The sequence below is a fragment of the Chiloscyllium punctatum genome, chromosome 24, assembly GCF_047496795.1.
Source record: "Chiloscyllium punctatum isolate Juve2018m chromosome 24, sChiPun1.3, whole genome shotgun sequence".
In the NCBI taxonomy this organism is placed as follows: Eukaryota; Metazoa; Chordata; class Chondrichthyes; order Orectolobiformes; family Hemiscylliidae; genus Chiloscyllium; species Chiloscyllium punctatum.
Window position 1 is genome coordinate 80,986,391 of NC_092762.1, and position 20,563 is coordinate 81,006,953.

Sequence of the window (20,563 nt, forward strand, 5' to 3'; positions counted from 1 at the left end):
GGTAACCCACAAACCCACCCCCACACTAAAACAGCAGCTAATGAACTTGAAAGACCTTATACAGACAATGAGCAAAACTAACGTCATTTACAAAATACCATGCAAGGACTGTAACAAACACTACATTGGACAAACAGGCAGAAGACTAGCCACCAGGATACATGAACACAACTAGCCACAAAAAGACGTGACCCTGTCTCACTAGTATCCTCACATACGGATGAGGAAGGACACCACTTTGACTGGGACAACACAAACAAAGACACGGGCGAGAATTCCTAGAAGCATGGCATTCCAACCGGAACTCTATCAACAAACGCATCAAGTTAGACCCCATTTATCACCCCCTGAGAAAAGGAACAGGAAGTGACTTCACCAGAAATGACATCACCAACCCAAAGAAACCCAAACCTATAAATAGAAAGCAGGAATTTTCAGCATTGCTTCGCCTGAGGCCCACTGAAGATGTTACCTAGTAGGGTAACGAAATGTCTGGAAATGAACCTTGCCGCTCATGGTTTCAAGGACATAAAAGCTGAATATTCAAGCAGGGAGGAAAAAGTGGTAGGGTAGCTTTGTTAGTACATAGTAGAATAAGTACAACAGCAAGAAATGATCTTGAATCAGATGTAGAATTGATTTTCGTTGAGGTGAGAAATAACAATGGGAAAAGACACAGGTGGGAGTAGCATATAAGCTCCCTAACAGTATCAAATTGGTAGAGGTAGCAATGAGGTTAAAAAAATAGTGTATTTGGGGTAGTTTCTTGGAAAAATATATTGTGGATGCTACTAGGGATTAGGCTGTTTTGGACATTATAATAGGTAATGAGACAGGCTTAATGAATGATTGCTAGGAAACATGATCTTAAAGTAGAATTTAGCATTTGGGTTGAGAGTGAGAAACTTGGGTCAGAAGCAACTGTGCTAAACTTAACTGAAATTACCTGAGGATGAGAATACAGAGTAAGCTAGAGTGGACTAGGAAAGTTTTTAGCAGAAAACAGATTGAGGACAAATATTTAGGAAAATAGTTCATCATACTCAGTGAAAGTATATTCCAGGAAGAAGGATTCTAAGAAGGGCATGAACCAACCACAGTTGGTTATTGAGAACAGTATTAAATTGAAAAAGATAACATACAATGTGGCAAAGATTAGTGGTAAACGAGAGGATTGGGAGAGATGCCCAACCAGCAAAAGATAATAAAAGAAATAATAAACAATGAATATAAACTAAGGGTAAAGTAACAGGTAATCTGAAAATGGGCAAGAGCTGCTGCTTTCAGTATATTAAAAAAAGTGAAAAGAGGCTAAAGTAACATCAGCCCCGAAGAGAACGAGGCTGGAGAAATAATAGGGAAACCAAAAAATGACAGCAGAAATGAATAAGCTTTTTTAAATGAGTTCCTAGTCGAGGGCATTCCAAAAAATACTAAATCAAGTGGAAAAATGGGACAAGATATAAATACAATAATTATCATTTAGAGTACTAATGAAACTAATAAAGCTCGGAGATGAAATGAAATTTATGAAGCTCAGCTTTCCTGGACTTGATGAAATGCTTCCTACAATAATAAAGGAAGTAGCTACTCAGATACTGGGATGCTAGTAGTAATCTTCTAAGAATCCTTAGATTCTGGAAAAGTCCCAGAGGATTGGAAAACTACTAGTTTAAGTTATGCAAAAAGAGAAGGAGCCAAATTAACAAGTAACCACAGACCAGTTGGCTTAATTAGGAAAATGTTAAAGTCTATTATAAAGGATGTAATAGCAGAGCATTTCAAGATGCTTAATATAATCCAGCCGAGTCATGAGGAGGAAGCCATGACTGACAATATTTATTAGAATTCTGAGGAGGTAACACAAATGATAGATTGAGAGTCCATTTAAGACCATGATACGATTTTTTTTCTAAGGGTATTAAATCTATTGAATACCACTTCAGACTCAATTATTTTTGCCTTTCTCCGCTGCCTTTTTTCTCAAACCTCTATATACTTCAACTGCCTATGTACTCACCCATGACCTATATGACCCTATGTTCTATAATCTCAAGATTTGTTTTGTTTTTGTTTTTGAGACTTCCCTATCCCTATAAATCGCCATCTCAAACTACAGCCTCTTAAGTCTTTGTTATTCCTGGTGACTTTCTGCAGTACCAAGAGATATTTTTCCACATACAACAGTGTACAAAGGATGGTGCAGCTTCTTTTCCATTCTCATTCTATTGAGTAAAGGAAAATAAAAATTCCATGATATCTAATAGGCATCTACACAATTCTTCCCAAATAATTTCAACAATGAGCAAAGTTTGAGAGAAGATTTGTAGCTTGGGTGCTCGTTGTTGTGGTTCTGTTCGCCGAGCTGGCAATTTGTGTTGCAGACGTTTCGTCCCCTGTCTAGATGACATCCTCTGTCCTTAGGAGCCTCCTGTGAAGTGCTCCTGTGATCTTTCCTCTGGCATTTATAGTGGTTTGAATCTGCCGCTTCCGGTTGTCAGTTCCAGCTGTCCGCTGCAGTGGCCGGTATATTGGATCCAGGTCGATGTGCTTATTGATTGAATCTGTGGATGAGTGGCATGCCTCTAGGAATTCCCTGGCTGTTCTCTGTTTGGCTTGTCCTATAATAGTAGTCTTGTCCCAGTCGAATTCATGTTGCTTGTCATCTGCGTGTGTGGCTACTAAGGTCGTGTTGTTTCGTGGCTAGTTGGTGTTCGTGGATGCGGATCGTTAGCTGCCTTCCTGTTTGTCCTATGTAGTGCTTTGTGCAGTCCTTGATGGGATTTTGTACACTACATTGTTTTGCTCATGCTGGGTATTGGGTCTTCGTTCTGGTGAGTTGTTGTCTGAGAGTGGCTGTTGGTTTGTGTGCTGTTATGAGTCCTAGTGGTCGCAGTAGTCTGGCTGTCAGTTCGGAAATGCTCTTGATGTATGATAGCGTGGCTAGTCCTTTGGGTTGCGACATGTCCTCATTCTGTTGTCTTTCCCTTAGGCATCTGTTGATGAAATTGCACAGGTATCCGTTTTTGGCGAATACATTGTATAGGTGTTCTTCTTCCTCTTTTTGCATTTCTGGTGTACTGCAGTCTGTTGTGGCTCTTTTGAATAGTGTCTTGATGCAACCTCTTTTGTGTGTGTTGGGGTGGTTGCTTTCGTAGTTTAGGACTTGGTCTGTGTGTGTGGCTTTTCTGTATACCTTTGTGGTGTTCTCTGTACCATCACGTCTAGGAATGGGAGTTGGTTGTCCTTTTCTTCCTCTCTAGTGAATCGGATTCCTGTGAGTGTGGCGTTGATGATCCGGTGTGTGTTCTCTATTTCTGTGTTTTTAATTATTACAAAGGTGTCCTCCACATATTTAACCCAGAGTTTGGGTTGAACTTGCAGTAAGACTGTTTGTTCTAATCTTTGCATTACCGCTTCTGCTATGAGTCCAGAGATGGGTGAGCCCATGGGTGTGCCGTTGATTTGGTTCATGTATTTGGTTGTTGAATGTGAAGTGTGTTGTGAGGCACAGGTCCAGTAGTTTGCGTATGCTGTCGTTGTTGATAGGTTCAATGTCCTTTTGTCTGTTCTGTATGTCCAGCAGGTTGGCTAATGTTTCTCTGGCTAGGGTTTTGTCGATAGAGGTGAACAGTGCCGTTACATCGAATGAGACCATGGTTTCTTCCTTGTCTATGTGTATGTTTCTGATATCGTCCAAGAATTCCTGTGTTGACTGTATACAGTGTCTGGATCTGCTGATCAGGTGTTTCAGTTTCTGCTGTAGTTCTTTAGCCAGTTTGTGTGATGGTGTCCCTGGTAGTGATACTATTGGTCTGAGTGGGATGTCTGGTTTGTGCACTTTAGGTATTCCATAGAATCTGGGGGTGTTGTTACTTTCAGGTTTCATTCTTTGCAGGTCAAATCTGGTTATCTGTCAGTTTTTTTTGTAGGTTCCTCAGTGTGTTGTTTATCCTATTGGTGAGCTGTTGGGTGGGGTCAAACTCTCTCTTTTGGTAGGTGTTGGTATCTGAAAGTTGTTGTGCTTTTTGGGTGTACTCTGCTTTGTCTAGGATGACTGTCATTCTGCCTTTGTCTGCCTTTCCAGTTTGTCCTGTGTAGTGTTTTGTGCAGGTTTTGCATGAGATTTTGTACACTAGTACACAAGGCCTGCACAAAACACTAAAATAGGACTAACAGGCAGACAGCTAACGATCCATATCCATGAACACCAACTAGCCACGAAACGACACGGCCAGCTATCCTTAGTAGCCACACACTCAGATGACAAGCAATATGAGTTCGACTGGGACAACACTACTATTATAGGACAAGCCAAACAGAGAGCAGCCAGGGAATTCCTAGAGGCATGGCACTCATCCACAGATTCTATCAACAAATGCATCAACCTGGACCCAATATACCGGCCACTGCAGCGGACAGCTGGAACTGACAACCGGAAGCAGTAGAGACTGACCACTATAAATGCTGGAGGAAACAACACTGAAGCGCTTCACAGGAGGCTCCCAAGCACTGAGGATATCACCTAGACAGGGGACGAAACGTCTGCAAAACAAATTCCCAGCTCGGTGAACAGAACCACAACAACGAGCACCCGAGCTATAAATCTTCTCAAACTTTGAACTGTTTGTCATTGATATGTCATACTGCCCCAACGTGAGGTGTATACATCTCTTGACATATTCAGTAAATTGTTCATCTCCTTGAGACATAAGAACTTGTGCTTGAATCATTTGACTTGAACACGTTACATTGGCTGGTAATTTATTGATGAGCTCAGAGCATCTGAACTCTGCCATCATTAGTAAACTTAGGCCTTGCTGCTTGCTCAGATGGTAACAAAAGATTCCATAGTATGCTTCAAAACTGTTGCAAGATGTTCTTCAAAATCATGTCAAAAGTTCTTCCCTCAACTCGTATCACTTTTAAAAACAAAATAATTTTTTATTGTTGCTACTCTTTGTAATGATTGGCCTTCAAAAATAATTAGCTAGCTATGACTGGTTTTGTGTGTGATGAAGGGACATGGCATTATCGAGGTAATGTCATTGAGCGATTAATCATAATGCCCATATTGATTTTCTGGAATCTGGGCTTGAATCACACCATGTCAACGGGGGGAGTTTAAATTCTGTTAAGTCTGGAATTGGAAGCTAGTCTCGGTATTGTTGACTGTGACAATTATCATTTATTGTCATAAAAACGTATCTGGTTCACTAACATCAATGAGGGAAGGAAATCTGTCCTTACTCAGTCTGGCATGCATGCAATGTGATTAGCTCTTAAATGCCCTCTAAAATGATCTAACAAGCCACTCAGTACAAGAACAGTTAGGAACTGGCAACAAATGCTGGAGCCTCACTAACAATGCCCATATCCAATGGAAGATTTAAAGAAGAAATTATTTAAATTGCTGTTTGTGAAATCCTGGCATACTTATCATGAAATTTTAGCATTTCATATTTACACTATTTGTGTGGAAATCTAAAATGTGTTTTTACCTAGACCAAGACTGTTAATTGACTTTTGATTTCATTTCAGCTTGGCCCTGGCTAGTCTAAATAAATACAGTGATGCAGTAAGTTACTATAAAAAGGCTCTGGAGCTGGATCCTGACAACGAATCATACAAAGCAAACCTCAGTGTAGCAGAACAGAAGGTCAAGGATGCACCGAGTCCAGTAAGTGCTGTAATGAAATAAGGCTCTGTACATCCCGTGAGGACACCAGATTCTAAGTTTACATAAAAGCAAAATATTGTTTGAAATCAATTTTTCTCGTAACGTGAATGCAGGGAAACTAGGTCCAGAATTTTATTCCAGCAATTCTGTGAAATGAGGGAAGTAAATAGTGTATTTTCAAATCCAAGTATTCCTCCTTATTCTCAATGTTTTGACTGTTATTAAACCATTGACCTTTTTAAAAAATGTTTCAAATCTATTTACCAAATGGGGGTACTGGTGTGCAGGGGTGGGGAGGGGGCCTTGAATGATCATGTTACAGGATTTTGAATCTGTAAAGGAATTTTAGAAGATTGACTGATTTAGTTGTCATGCTTTCATTGTAGAAGAATGTGAGAAAAAAAGTAGAGCTGGTCTTCATGACCACATTTAAAATAAGGTAATCCAGAGTGCCTCAGCAGAAAATACATTCAGTTAGTTGTTGAATCATCAGCACATTACCAGGATTGATTCCTAATCTGTGCTAAGTGGCCAATTTTAGCAAGGGCATTTTAAGGGACACAATAATTCATTGTTTGAAGGGAGAAAGTCGGTACTTGTATTCCATTATATGTGAATTTATTTATCCTGCAAGCAGGTTCATTTTGATCACAAGCATAAAAGACTCTTGCCACTAAAAGAAACTAAATGAGATCGAGGAAAGAAACAAAACAGTAACAAGTGCATATAATTTACTTGGAATAATTTGTAGAAGAATAGACTTTAAAAAAAAAAGCCAACAGGTTAGAAATGTGTTTAAAATCCTAGTTAAACCGTATTAGAACTGTAGTGTCCATACCAGCAAAAATAATTTTGAAGGGCCAGAGAGAACACAGAAGATGTATAGGGGCGTTTCTAGAAAGAAAATACAAACAAAAGGAAAGATTATGCAGTTCACTCTCTCCTGGATAAAGAGGTCTGGTGATGATTTCCAAACATAAAGATGATTGATGAGGTGGATTTGAGAACTTGTTTCTACTCGAGCGTGAGTTCATCACAAGGCAGCATAAATGTAATATAGTCATTAGCAGATTGAATAAAGTATTTAGAAAGAATTTCTTTTCACCAGCTGGTAAGAATGAACTTGGTACAATATGGAGTAATTGAAACCAAGAACATGGATGCTTTTATGGGAGGATTGATGTTTACACAAGGAAGAAAGAAATATTGGATATGTGCACAGAGTAAGAAGTAATTAGAGTGGGAGGCAGTTCCTCTGAAGTATAAACATTGGCATAGACTAATTGAGCTAAATGGCCTACGTCCTGTGTTGTGAATTCCAACATTTTAAATTACATTTCTTAAAATGATTTCATTTTGTGGCTGTCATTGGGGATCACACCAACCTTGACTAACCTGCATCATGCTGAAGATAGACTATTTTAAATTGATCACTATTAGCTGCCCTTTCTGACAAGGTTATGGCATGGTTGAATTTAAAATACAGCTGGAGATAAAATCCAATACCAGGGTCTTGTGCTTGAATAAGAGGGACAAAATTCATTGGGGCATCCCAGCAGATTGGAACATAGCAAATGTGATGCCACCGTTTAAAAAGGGTAGTAGAAAAAAGATGGGTAATTATAGACCAGTGAGATTAATGTCTGTAGTGGGGAAGATGCTTGAGTCTATTATCAAGGAAGATCTAGCAGGGCATCTCGAAACAAATTGACCCATTGTACAGATGCAGCATGGGTTCATGAAGGGCAGGTTATGCTTCACAAATCTTTTGGAATTCTCTGAAGACATTTCAAACAAGGTAGACAACTGGGACCTCGTAGATATTGTGTACCTAGATTTCCAAAAGACCTTTAACAAGATGCCACACATAAGGCTGCCGCATAAGATAAGGATGCGTGGTGTTAAGGGTAGAGTATTAGAGTGTATAGAGTCATAGAGATGTACAGCTCAGAAACAGATCCTTCGGTCCAAATTGTCCACACCAACCAGATATCCCAACCCAATCTAGTCCCACCTGCCAGCACCCGGCCCATATCCCTCCAAACCCTTGCTATTCCTATACCCGTCCAGATGCCTTTTAAATGTTACAGTTGTACTAGCCTCTACCACTTCCTCTGACAGCTCATTCTATACATGTACCACCTCTGTGTGAAAAAGTTGCCTCTTGGGTCTCTTTTTTTTTTACATCTTTCCCCTCTCACCCTAAACCTATGCCCTCTAGTTCTGGACTCTCTCACCACAGGGAAAAGACTTTGTCTATTTATCCTATCCATGCCCCTCCTAATTTTATAAACTTCTATAAGGTCACCCTTCAGCCTCTGACGCTCCAGGGAAAACAGCCCCAGCCTTTTTAGCCTCTCCCTATAGCTCAAATCCTCTAACCCTAGCAACAACCTTACAAATCTTTTCTGAACCCATTCAAGTTTCACAACATCTTTCCAATAGGAAGACCAGAATTGCACACAATATTCCAACAGTGGCCTAACCAATGTCTTGTGCAGCCACATGACCTCCCAACTCGATACTCTGACCAATAAAGGAAAACATGCCAAACGCTGCCTTCACTATCCTATCTATCTGCAACTCCACTTTCAAGGTGCTATAAACCTGCACTCCAAGATCTCTTTGGGGATTGGTTGACTGAGAGGAAGGAAAGAGTGGGGATAAATGAGTGGTATTCTGGCTGGCGATCAGTGATAGGACCACAATTCTTTACAATTTATATGGATGATTTGGAGTTGGCGACCATAGGTATGGTGTCAATTTGCCAAGACATTAAGAGCAAAGTGTGCAGAGAACTGTGAATCTTTGCAGAGGAACATAGATGCATTGAGTGAATGGGCAAAAGGTCTGGGAGTTGGAATACAATGTTAGTAAATGTGAAGTCATACATTTTGGTAGGAGTGACAGCAAAATAGATTATTACTTGAATGGTTAAAAAGTTGTAGCATGATGATTTGCAGAGGGACCTGGGTGTCCTTGTGCATGAATTGCAGAATGTTGGTCTGCAGGTACAACAAGTAATTAGGAAGGTAAATGGAATTTAGTCCTTCATTACTAAAGGGATTGAGTTTAAAAGCAGAGAGGTAATGTTGCAGCTGTACAAGGTGCTGTTGAGACCACCCCTGGATTATTGTGTGCAGATTTGGTCTCTTTAATTAAGTTGGGTTGATTCTGGAGTTGAGGGGGGTTGGCTTATGAGGAGAGGCTGTGTAGATTGGGATTATATTCATTGGAATTCAAAGGAATAAGGGGGGGATCTTATAGAAACATATAAAATTAGGATGGGAATCAATAAACTAGAAATAGCTAGGATGTTTCCACTGGTAGGTGAGACTAGGTCAAGAGGGCATGGCTTCAAGATTAGAGGAAGCAGGTTTCAAACTGAACTGAAGGGAACATCTTACCCCGGAGGGTTGTTAACCTATGGAATTCCTTCCCCAGGGAAGTAGTTGACACTACTTCAATGATAATTTTTAAAGCTAAGGCAGATTTTTTTTTGACAAATAAAGGAATTAAGGGATGTGATAAAAACACGGGTAAGTGGAGCTGAGTCCACAAAAAGATCAGCCATGATCTTATTGAGTGGCGGAGCAGGCGTGAAGAGCTGGACAGCCGCCTCCTGCTCCTAGCTCTTACGTTCTTACGTACACTCTTATGCTACTCTCTGCAACATTCTGTATGAATGGTATCCACTTGTCTTTGAGTCAAAAATAATTTTGTCATTGAAGTATTTAATCAAAGACCATGATCATTTATCACATTTTAAGTATTTTGTTGTCCTTTTCCCTCATGTTCCTAAATGTAGTGTTCTAGCAATTTAATCCGTCGTTCCATGTTGGAATAAATCCTGAAATCTGTACAAGCATAGTGGAAGAGCAGTCCACTGTTTCCAGCCATCCCAACATGCACATAACCACAGTCTCATTTTGTCTGCTACTTTGCAATCATCATGTCCTCTTAATTTCCTTTTGTCATCTGCAGCCTATTTATTTAAGCATGGTGGGCCATAAAATTATTTTCTGTAAACCAGTGTAATAACTTAACTGGGTCAACTTGTATTTCGTTGTTGTGTAGTGGTGCAAATTTGAGGGCTGCAAACAATGTTTTTTTTGATGAAAGGGCAAATTCTGCATGTGACATTCTTTTAACTGGGAGTTATGACAAATTAGTAGAAAGGATGGAAATTTATGCTTGGGCAGGTGCAATTCAAAAATCTTGTGACCCTTTGAACAAGAATTGGGAAGTTTTCTTTTTGTTATTCAGCATGAGATGATTTTATTTGTGAGCGGAGACTAGTTGAATTATTTACTTCAAATTTAGCAGCTGACCAAGTCCTGAACTGGAAGAAGTTTCATCAGACAGTTCAATGGACTTGTTCTCCAGATGTGTGCCCTCGATTATTAAGCTGGAGCGGGTTCAGAAAAGGTTTTCTGGGATGTTACCAGGAATGAAGGGTTTGCGTTCTAAGGAGAGGCTGAATTGGCTGGGACAATTTTCACTGAAGTGTAGAAGGTTGAGAAGTGATCTTATGTTTATAAAATCATGAGGGGTATAGATAAGGTATTCAGCAAGTATCTTTTCCTTAGGGTGATAGATTTCATGACAAGAAGGCATATTTTTAAGGTCAGAGGAGAAAGATGTTTTTTAAAAAAAAATAGGAGGGACAACTTCTTTTTTACGGAATGGTTCGTGTGGAATGAACAGAATAGGTGGTGTATGCGGATCCTTTTTATAGAGTTTGAGACTTTTGAATAAGTATATGAATAAGAAATGTTTGGAGAGATGTGGGGTAAGCACAGGCAGGTGGGACTAGTTTAGTTTGGGATTATGGTCGGCATGGACTGGTTGAACCAAAGGGCTTGTTTCTGTGCTCTGACTCTGATTGATATTGGTCCTTCTTCCCATTTCACGCAACAAGAATCCTCTGGATTTTTAGCTTACAGAGAATTTGTTCTTTTTCACCCAGACAGGAGGCAGCGGTGGGTTCGATCTGGCAAGTTTATTGAATAACCCAGGCTTCATGAATATGGTAATTCTGCTTGGTGTCTCTTTTTACTTGCTCCTTTTTTATGTTTTTTGTTTTTATTTTCCTAATTGGCTGTCCCTTCAAGATCACTTACCCCCAATAACCTCCATTGGGTGAAAGCATTCCATGTCCTGAATATATTCCACGATGACTCTGCAGCCTCATTTTGGTTGTTTTCCCTTCAGCTAAGATTGCCTGTCAGTCTCTCAGACTGATTATTCCATTCATGATAATCCTGCAAGATGCCTCAGTGGGAGCCATTTGAAAATGTTGCTGTCCAGTACAAACACACAAATGTTCTACTGCGTCCATATGTACTTGTGATGTCACAGTTTGATTCAATTTCTTCCCTTCCGAACTTGAGTTTTGTCTGGGTTGGAGTATTTGTCATTCTACAATAACGTGATGTACACCAGTTGTTGGTGATGGAAGCAAAATATGGTGATGAATTAAACACATTCCCAGCATTGTTTGACTTATACACTTAACACAGTAACAATAGATCATTTCTCCATTGTAACAGCAAGGTAGATTCAACACTCTAAACTTCTCATCCAAATTTAGTTGGAAGCCCACGCTACAACCAAGGAAAGCTTCAAATGTGGTATTTTACTTGAATGTCATTTGCATCTTGTAATGTGCTTGAATGCTTAAGGGAAACTTGAAGATAAAAGTACCTTGCAAATGTGGTTGTTTAATTGTGTAAAAACAAAACGCAAAAGTGATTTCAGTTGACCAAACTCTGATTTTTTTTTCCAATTTTTTTTATTTTTAGGCATCAAGTCTAATGCAGAATTCACAAGTACAACAATTGTAAGTACCTTTCCTACAAAAGTTTTTTTTCTTTTACCTCTTGTTAATTCTGATATGTCTATTAATTTAATGATTTTTATTTCCCAATTCTGTTGGACAGAATGTCTGGAATGATGTCTGGGTCTTATGGTCCAGTAGGTGGTGGTGGAGCAGGACCTGGGGCAGGAGCCAATGATATTGCAGGCCTCATCCAAGCGTGAGTTTACTTTTCATTCTTTCCCTGTCTACTTCAGTTAGAAGTCAAAATCTTTTATAATAAGCTTAGAAGCAAAGGTCAACTGTCCATGTCTCTGCTAGTCAGTTAATCCATTTGCTTCCTGTATTTCAGTTCTTGAAGGATTTCCAGTAGTTTTCTGATCACCTTTCATTTCCTTCCATTACAGCCTTGCTCTTTGAAAAAATGATACATACTGCCCCATTCTCCCTGTTTCTGATTTTAAGCACACGTATGCACCTAGCATCTGATACCCAATGTGAAAGCAAAACCTGAGCAGTGAATGCTTAATGCCAGTAGAACAGCAAGTGCTTTGATACCAATGGCAATGAGAACAAATGTTAGTTATTTGTTCAACTTGAAAAGTATTTCTGTGGAACCAAAGATGAGCAATCTATCTTTGATTACTGCTTATCTTGCATATATTATCCTGCATATACTGCTTATCTTATATTTCTAATCAACCTCTTCAGACATATTAATACACACCTGCAGCAGGTGAGACTTGAACGCATGCCTTCTGTCTCAGAAATTACACTACCGATGCATCACAAGAGCCCTTCAAATAATCCTATGTACTAAGGATCAAAAGTAGGTTAATCAACTCATCAAACTTGTTTCACCTTCAATCAGATCATGGATTATCTGAATCTTAACTGATTCAAAATATCCATTTTTTTTTCATTTGGCTAAAATCATTAAAATTATCTCCCCATCCAGGTTTAATAATCCATAATAAAGATAGCATTTTACTCCAGTCTGTTAGAAACATTCTATTTGGAAGCAGAAGTAGGCCGTTTAGCCCATCAAGCCTGCCTAGCCATTGAATAAGATTCTGACTGATCTATTCCCAATTCCACATTTTTATCTGCCTATGGTAGATTTTTTTTAGGAGAGGGGAAAAATGATATCTGCTTCCACCTTCAAATATTCAATGATTTATTGTTTGGATGGTTTGTCTTTAGCCACAGTGATTGTATCAGCCTCCACTCAGTGAATGCATGCTTGTATCTGAGTCAGTATTGAACCAAAACTGCATCTGTTTAACTGTATGTTAATGATGCCTAGACGTTCTTTGAAAAGCAATAAAAGATGGTGTCCTACCTGGCAAATCTCCAGTGTCACTGCAGTTTTATTTGTATCACTGATGTTTATGGGATGTTGTGCCCACACCAATGTCTGTATTGTTCTACTTTTTCAGCAATACCAATACTAAATGTGTGTCACTAAATGTGAAGTATTATGGACCTGACTGAGGGCAGGAAAGATCCAGTATAAATGAGAACGGTTTCTTTGCTTGAAGGCTCCCCAGTGTCATTAATTTAGAAATTCCTTGAATTGTAAAATTGAGTAGATGGCCATCACTACTCAGTTTTACAATTCAAGAGTCTCATAGGCTGCCTTGAAAGATTATTGGCTTACAGATTTTATTACAACAGATGTTGTACAAGTTCATAACCTGGAATTTTCACTGCCTCTGTGACTTGTCCACAAAATTGTAGTACAATACTGTGACAGATTTTGATGAGATCTGGAGCTGCATCTAATTCTTGGCTCCCATTGCTGCCAGCATTGCTCTTAGGTGTCTGGGAAGTGTTTTGATGACAAGAGATTGTACAGATTCCATGCTTGTGACAAATAATGTCTAATTTCTAATGGTGCCTTTACTTTTTCTTTTAAACACAGAGGTCAACAATTTGCACAGCAGATGCAGCAGCAAAATCCAGAGCTAATTGAACAGTTACGGAGCCAAATCCGGAGCCGAACCCCCAGTGCCAGCAATGAGGAACAGTCCTAACTACATACAAAGCAAGTACTATTTTTTATAGTGAGTTGGCGATGTACGCAAATGCAGAAGCTAACTTCAGATATGAGAAAACGTCATCAGTCAGAAAGCCTAATTTAAAGTTCCTTTGTATTTTATGCTTAATTAAATTGATTACTTGTTAAAGAGTTTTGCCTTGCAGTTAGCAACAAAATTTCCACGAATATAAAGCCACCCGCTGCTTTATGGACAGTAGCGAGACAAATGTACAGAAGAGTTACAGGGCTTTATCAATAGGACGATCCTTAAGATGATATGAAAACATCAAAATAAGGCAGAAGCTTCTTAATTCTAAAACTCTATAACCCTGTAGCTCCTCTATTTCACTCTGGTTTTTGAAGGGTGTACTGGCAGTCTCAATGTCCAAGTACTCCATTGCCTCTTAACTCCTCCATGCTCCCATATGTTTCTCTACAAAGCAGCTGAGGATTTTTTAAACTATTAAGAATGTTGCGTAAATATAAGTTGTTGACAAATAAATTTGCACATAGAACATAGAACAATACAGCACAGAACAGGCCCTTTGGCCCACGATGTTGTGCCGAACTTTTATCCTAGATTAAGCACCCATCCATGTACCTATCCAAATGCCGCTTAAAGGTCGCCAATGATTCTGACTCTACCACTCCCACGGGCAGCGCATTCCATGCCCCCACCACTCTCTGGGTAAAGAACCCACCCCTGACATCTCCCCTATACCTTCCACCCTTCACCTTAAATTTATGTCCCCTTGTAACACTCTGTTGTACCCGGGGAAAAAGTTTCTGACTGTCTACTCTATCTATTCCTCTGATCATCTTATAAACCTCTATCAAGTCACCCCTCATCCTTCACCGTTCCAACGAGAAAAGGCCGAGAACTCTCAACCTATCCTCGGACGACCTACTCTCCATTCCAGGCAACATCCTGGTAAATCTTCTCTGCACCCTCTCCAAAGCTTCCACATCTTTCCTAAACTGAGGCGACCAGAACTGCACACAGTACTCCAACTGTGGCCTAACCAAAGTCCTGTACAGCTGCAACATCACTTCACGACTCTTGAATTCAATCCCTCTGCTAATGAACGATAATACTCCATAGGCCTTCTTACAAACTCTATCCACCTGAGTGGCAACCTTCAAAGATCTATGTACATAGACCCCAAGATCCCTCTGTTCCTCCACCTGACCAAGAACCCTACCATTAACCCTGTATTCCGCATTCTTATTTGTTCTTCCAAAATGGACAACCTCACACTTGCTAGGGTTGAACTCCATCTGCCACTCCTCAGCCCAGCTCTGCATCATATCTAAGTCCCTCTGCAGCCGACAACAGCCCTCCTCACTGTCCACAACTCCACCTATCTTCGTATCATCTGCAAATTTACTGACCCACCCTTCGACTCCCTCATCCAAGTCATTAATAAAAATTACAAACAGCAGAGGACCCAGAACTGATCCCTGCGGAACTCCACTTGTAACTGGACTCCATGCTGAATATTTACCATCTACCACCACTCTCTGACTTCGACCGGTTAGCCAGTTTTCTATCCAATTGGCCAAATTTCCCTCTATCCCATGCCTCCTGACTTTCCGCATAAGCCTACCATGGGGAACCTTATCAAATGCCTTACTAAAATCCATGTACACTACATCCACTGCTCTACCCTCATCCACATGCTTGGTCACCTCCTCGAAGAATTCAATAAGACTTGTAAGGCAAGACCTACCCTTCACAAATCCGTGCTGGCTGTCCCTAATCAAGCAGTGTCTTTCCAGATACTCGTAAATCCTATCCCTCAGTACCCTTTCCATTACTTTGCCTACCACAGAAGTAAGACTAACTGGCCTGTAATTCCCGGGGTTATCCCTATTCCCTTTTTTGAACAGGGGCACAACATTCGCTACTCTCCAGTCCCCTGGTACCACCCCCGTTGCCAGTGAAGACGAGAAGATCATTGCCAACGGTACTGCAATTTCCTCTCTTGCTTCCCACGTAATCCTAGGATATATCCCGTCAGGCCCGGGGGACTTGTCTATCCTCAAGTTGTTCAAAATGTCCAACACATCTTCCTTCCTAACAGGTATCTCTTCTAGCTTATCAGTCCGTTTCTCACACTCCTCTTCAACAATACGGTCCCTCTCGTTCGTAAATACTGAAGAGAAGTACTTGTTCAAGACCTCTCCTATCTCTTCCGACTCAATACACAGTCTCCCACCACTGTCCTTGATCGGACCTACCCTCGTTCTCGTCATTCTCAGGTTTCTCACATACGCATAGAATGCCTTGGGGTTATCCTTGATCCACAAAACACTTATTTAACTGAGAGAGAAATGCCTCATCAGTTTTGGGGAATCTGCTGTCATCTTTAACTTCATCCCATGTACTAAATTAAAGTTTAATCACTAAACAGTACAAGACCAGCAGATCTTGGTCTGCTGGACAATAGATTAGCAGAAGAGAAAGGGGAACAACTCCTGAATTTCAGGGGCAATTAAATTAAGAATCCTGAGAATTCACAAGGTATTCAGCATCTGAAAATTGAAACTTGAGGTTTTCAGATTTTGCTGACTTGTTCATTTCAACATTTTCTGATTTTACTGACCAGACACTTTTGGATTTCCACTTTTGGACTGCTAGTCACAGTCAGGATAATGAGAAATATTCTACTTTTCCCATATTACATAAGAGGAGGTGCTGGATGCCTTAAATCGAATAAAGTTGAATAAATCCCCAGGACCTGATCAGGTGTACCCTAGAACTCTGTGGGAAGTTAGTGAGTGATCACTTCGCCCCTTGCTGAGATATTTGTATCATCGATAGCTACAGACGAGGTGCCGGAATATTGGAGGTGGCTAATATGATGCCACTATTTAAGAAAGGTGGTAAGGAAAAGCTGAGAACTATATAGACTGGTGAACCTGACATCAGTGGTGGGCAAGTTGTTGGAGGAATCCTGGGGGAACAGGATTTACATGTATTTGAAAGGTAAGGATTGATTAGGGATAATCAACATGGCTTCTACATGAGAAATCATGTCTCACTAACTTGATTGAGTATTTTCAAAAAGTAATGAAGAGAATTGAGGGCAGAGCAGTGGACATGATCTTTATGGACTTAAGTAAGGCATTTGACAAGGTTCCTCATGGTAGACTGGTTAGCAAGCTTAGATCACATGGAATAGAGGGAGAACTAGCTATTTGGATACAGAACTGGCTGGAGGCCTGTGACCAGCAGTGTGCTACAAGGATCACTGCTGGGTCCACTGCTTTTCATCATTTTATATAAATAATTTGGATGTGAACATGGGAGGTGTGGTTAGTAAGTTTACTGATGACGACAAAATTGGAGGTGTAGTGGACACCAAAGAAGGTTACCTCCGCGTACAACAGGATCTTGATCAGATGGGCCGAGGAGTGGCAGATGGAGTTTAATTTAGAAAAATGCATTTTGGAAAAGTAAATCGGGGCAGGACTTATGCACTAAATGGTAAGGTCCTGGGGAGTGCTGATGAACAAAGAGACCTTGGAGTGCAGGTTCGTAGTTCCTTGCAGGTAGAGTCACAGGTGAAGATAGTGAAGAAAGCGTTGGGTATACTAGCCTTTTTTGGTCAGTGCATTAGATATAGGAGTCGGGAGGTCATGTGACTGTATAGGACATTGGTTAGGCCACTGCTGGAATATTGTGTGCAATTCTAATCTCCCTGCTGTAGGAAGGATGTTGCAAAACTTGAAAGGATTCGCAAATATTTACAAGGATGTTGCCAGGGTTCGAGAGTTTGAGCTATATGGAGAGGCTAAATAAACTGGGGCTATTTTCCCTGGAGCATCAGGGGCTGAGGGGTGACCTTGGAGGTTTATAAAATGATGAGGACATGGATAGGGTAAATAGACAAGGTCTTTTCCCGGGGTGGGAAAGTGGAATAGACGGCGTAATTTTTGGGTGGTTGGGGGGAGGGGGGGTTCAAGATTTAAAAGGGACCTAAGGGTCAACTTTTTCATGCTGCAGAGGGTGGTGTGTGTATGGAATGAGCTGCCAGAGAAAGTAGTGGGGGCTGGTACAATTGCAACATTTAAAAGGCATCTGGATGGGTATATGGATAAGAAGGGCTGAGAGGGATATGGGCCAAGTGCTGGCAAATGGGACGAAATTAATAGGATATTTGTTCAGCACAGATGAGTTGGACCGAAGAGTGTGTTTCTGTGCTATATATTTCTGATTCTTGTCCAAGTTTCCTGCTTCTGCTGAATCCTACCCAACGTTGGAAAGAACATTGGTTGGCTTGTTTGTGATGCCCTTTGGAGGTGTATGGCCTAAACACTCTGCTAATGAAGGACAGTTCTTTATATGGGACAGAAGAGAGTGATTTGTTAGTTGGACCCCACCCTTGCATTTTCAGTATAACATGAGGGGGAAGGAAATGTTTATTTTAATAATTATTAATATTGTTTTTGAATGAAACTTGAAATTCTCTTTCATGTGAATTAATTTTGTTAATTTTACAGATATACAGCAACAGATGGAGATTGTTCGTTCTTCGCTTTGACATCAGGAACTTGACATAATGATTTGTACTGTCACTTGCATGTTCAGGAGGATCCTCAAAGTGGAGAGCTGACCACTTGTAAATACGGAATTTAAAAAAGGAACTGGGTTTAAAGCTTGCAAAAACCACTAATTGACCTTTTTGTGGAAGTTATGTATTGAGCTTTCTGTGATTCTCTAAGTTTTTTTTTAAAAATCAGAATATTCACAGGAACATCTAGCTGCTTTTTATCGCTTCTCCAGAATGTCTGTCATCATGTGTGAGAATCCACTGTTTGTTCTTAGAAACAACAGAGGCTAACAGCAATGGCTCCCCGCCTCACCACCTCAATACTGACATTTCCATAAGAATTTGTTTTGCCTGTAACAGTTTTTATTTCCCAGCACTTCATCTGTTCACGGGAATGGAACAGCAGAAGCCATATGTATAAATTCAAACAAATTCAGCTCACAGAGTGAATAACATCTTTTTATTTTTCATTCACGTAGGCTTTTTTAATGTTGCAGAACATTTTATAAAAATAACAGCAGAAAAATTTATGTATAACCTTTTTAAAGTTAACGGTTTGAAACAGAGGCAAATATGAATATTAATTAGCCTTGGCAGTGAAATGGTGAAATTTTGCTTGGTGGCAATTGTTTGAGAAATTGCTAACATTACCAGCTCAATTGAAATGCGATCAACTTTGTTTGTACTTGATGTATTTTAGGGAATGCATTTGCAGAATAGACTCCAGAAGCTGCATTCAGGAAGAAGAAAAGGCATCCATGTGTTATAATCTAATTGACCACTTGAGATTGATGAAGCATCCTAGTATGGCAGTCGCCCTGTCTGCAATAGCAACAACTACTCCTGACTTTACCAAAGCCCCACATTTTGAGGATTGAGCATGTAGTATGCCTTGTTCTAGCTGTAGAAATAAAATGTCTTCATTAGCAGCCAGTGTTTCTAGCCAATATTTGCTTGTAAAGGAAAGACAAATAGATTGTGAGAATCTCCACTTTAATTACTTGATGTTGAGCTGGAATCTATGAATAACTATGGTATCTGTTTTTAAATATGCATAAAATATTCATAGAAGTATTTTGGTGTCCTTTTTGTGCACATAGCCACATGGCACATGTTCAACCTAAGACTGCTGGTTTGCAGTTTTTGTAGAAAAGCAAGCCAATGCAACTCAAAATGTTGCTGATTGTCCCTGTAATAAATTTGATTTATCCAGTCAACAGTAAATTAGTGACTGTACTTAATTCATTCTAAACTTACTGGATCACAGCAATGAGAAGTACACTGCTTTCAAAACAAAAATCAAAATTCCATTTCATAAAAATTGAACTTGATTCATTCGATTGCTGTAAACTACTGGTTCTGCAAGCAGATTCTGTTCTGGGGAAGGGTATCCTAACTATTTGTTTTCATGTTTTGTTACACAGTCTCATGGAATAAAGTGCAAGGTCCTGTTCATTTATGCCTCCATAAGTTTCTCATATTAATGGATCCTGATGTTCTGTCCCAGGGTTTATCTAATAACCATGATAAGAACAGTCCTTTTACAAATTGCCTGGCTCTTAAAATACAAACAGGTCAAACCAGTACAGTAGGAATATGAGAAATATAATTAAGATTGAGTCACCTGCGAGTTTTGAGTGTCAGGCCAGCCCTGTTCTTGATTCACTGTTTCAGTGTCCTAAGAATGAATTCACTGTAAACATTTTGTTATTTCTTTGAACAAAAATACAATTATTCCTTGGAATCGTATCCACATAAGGTTCGACTTCTCAAGTTCCTTGATCCCATTTAACATAATTAGCAGTTAAGCAAAGCATAAACAGAGTGGCTATTTTAAGCAGTGTTTCAGCCCACCAGATGCTAGGTACTCTTTCCATTTGTAATTATGAAAGTTAATACTTTGTAAACATACTACTACCCCAGAGTTATCTGTCTTTGTACATTTATATTGTTTTTAAAGAAAAAACCGTTGGGTGGAGAGGTGCAATGTTTGTTTAAACCACATACAAAGTCCAAAACTTTATCAGAATTTTGTCATCAATCAGAATCTCATTACGGAAAACAGTAAAAGTTCTGTACCACAGTTCCAATTTGTTGTGCCGTTTGTTTAGATTTCTGTTCATTTTTTTTTTGTTGCAGGTGTGACTTTTGAATTCTAGTTGCCATCTCCTTCTGTTTTTCTCTTCCAATCTTCTTGCACTTTCTAAAGTCATAATGCAATTAAATGCAGTTAACTGATGGATTAAATATGGGGCTGTACTCCAGACTGCAAATCATTCTTCAAACCACACTCCTGTCTTATTTGGAATCTTCATGCAGATGTTTCAGTATGGCACATTAGATCCTGAACAAGAATGTTTGGATGCTGTTTCATCCTTACCTTTTATGATATTATCAAGAAGACTGTCATTCAAATATTGGTAGATGTTACAGTGGTAATGTCACTGGACTAATCATGCAGAATCTCC

At 39.8% G+C, this 20,563-nt stretch overlaps 1 protein-coding gene across 3 annotated transcripts in view; it reads left to right on the forward strand.

Moving 5' to 3' along the window:
- Positions 1-20,178, forward strand: part of LOC140494742 (small glutamine-rich tetratricopeptide repeat-containing protein alpha-like) — a 46,803-nt gene extending 26,625 nt beyond the window's left edge. For 2 of the 3 annotated variants that reach the window (XM_072594290.1, XM_072594291.1), the window contains exons 7-12: positions 5,542-5,680; positions 10,650-10,712; positions 11,485-11,522; positions 11,623-11,718; positions 13,423-13,545; positions 18,046-20,178. In XM_072594290.1, coding sequence (XP_072450391.1) covers positions 5,542-5,680; positions 10,650-10,712; positions 11,485-11,522; positions 11,623-11,718; positions 13,423-13,534 — 448 coding nt within the window. In that variant the 3' untranslated portion in view covers positions 13,535-13,545; positions 18,046-20,178. The remainder of the gene's footprint in view (positions 1-5,541; positions 5,681-10,649; positions 10,713-11,484; positions 11,523-11,622; positions 11,719-13,422; positions 13,546-18,045) is intronic. The other variant, XM_072594292.1, reaches the window with a different exon arrangement.
- The last annotated feature ends 385 nt before the right edge of the window (positions 20,179-20,563 follow it).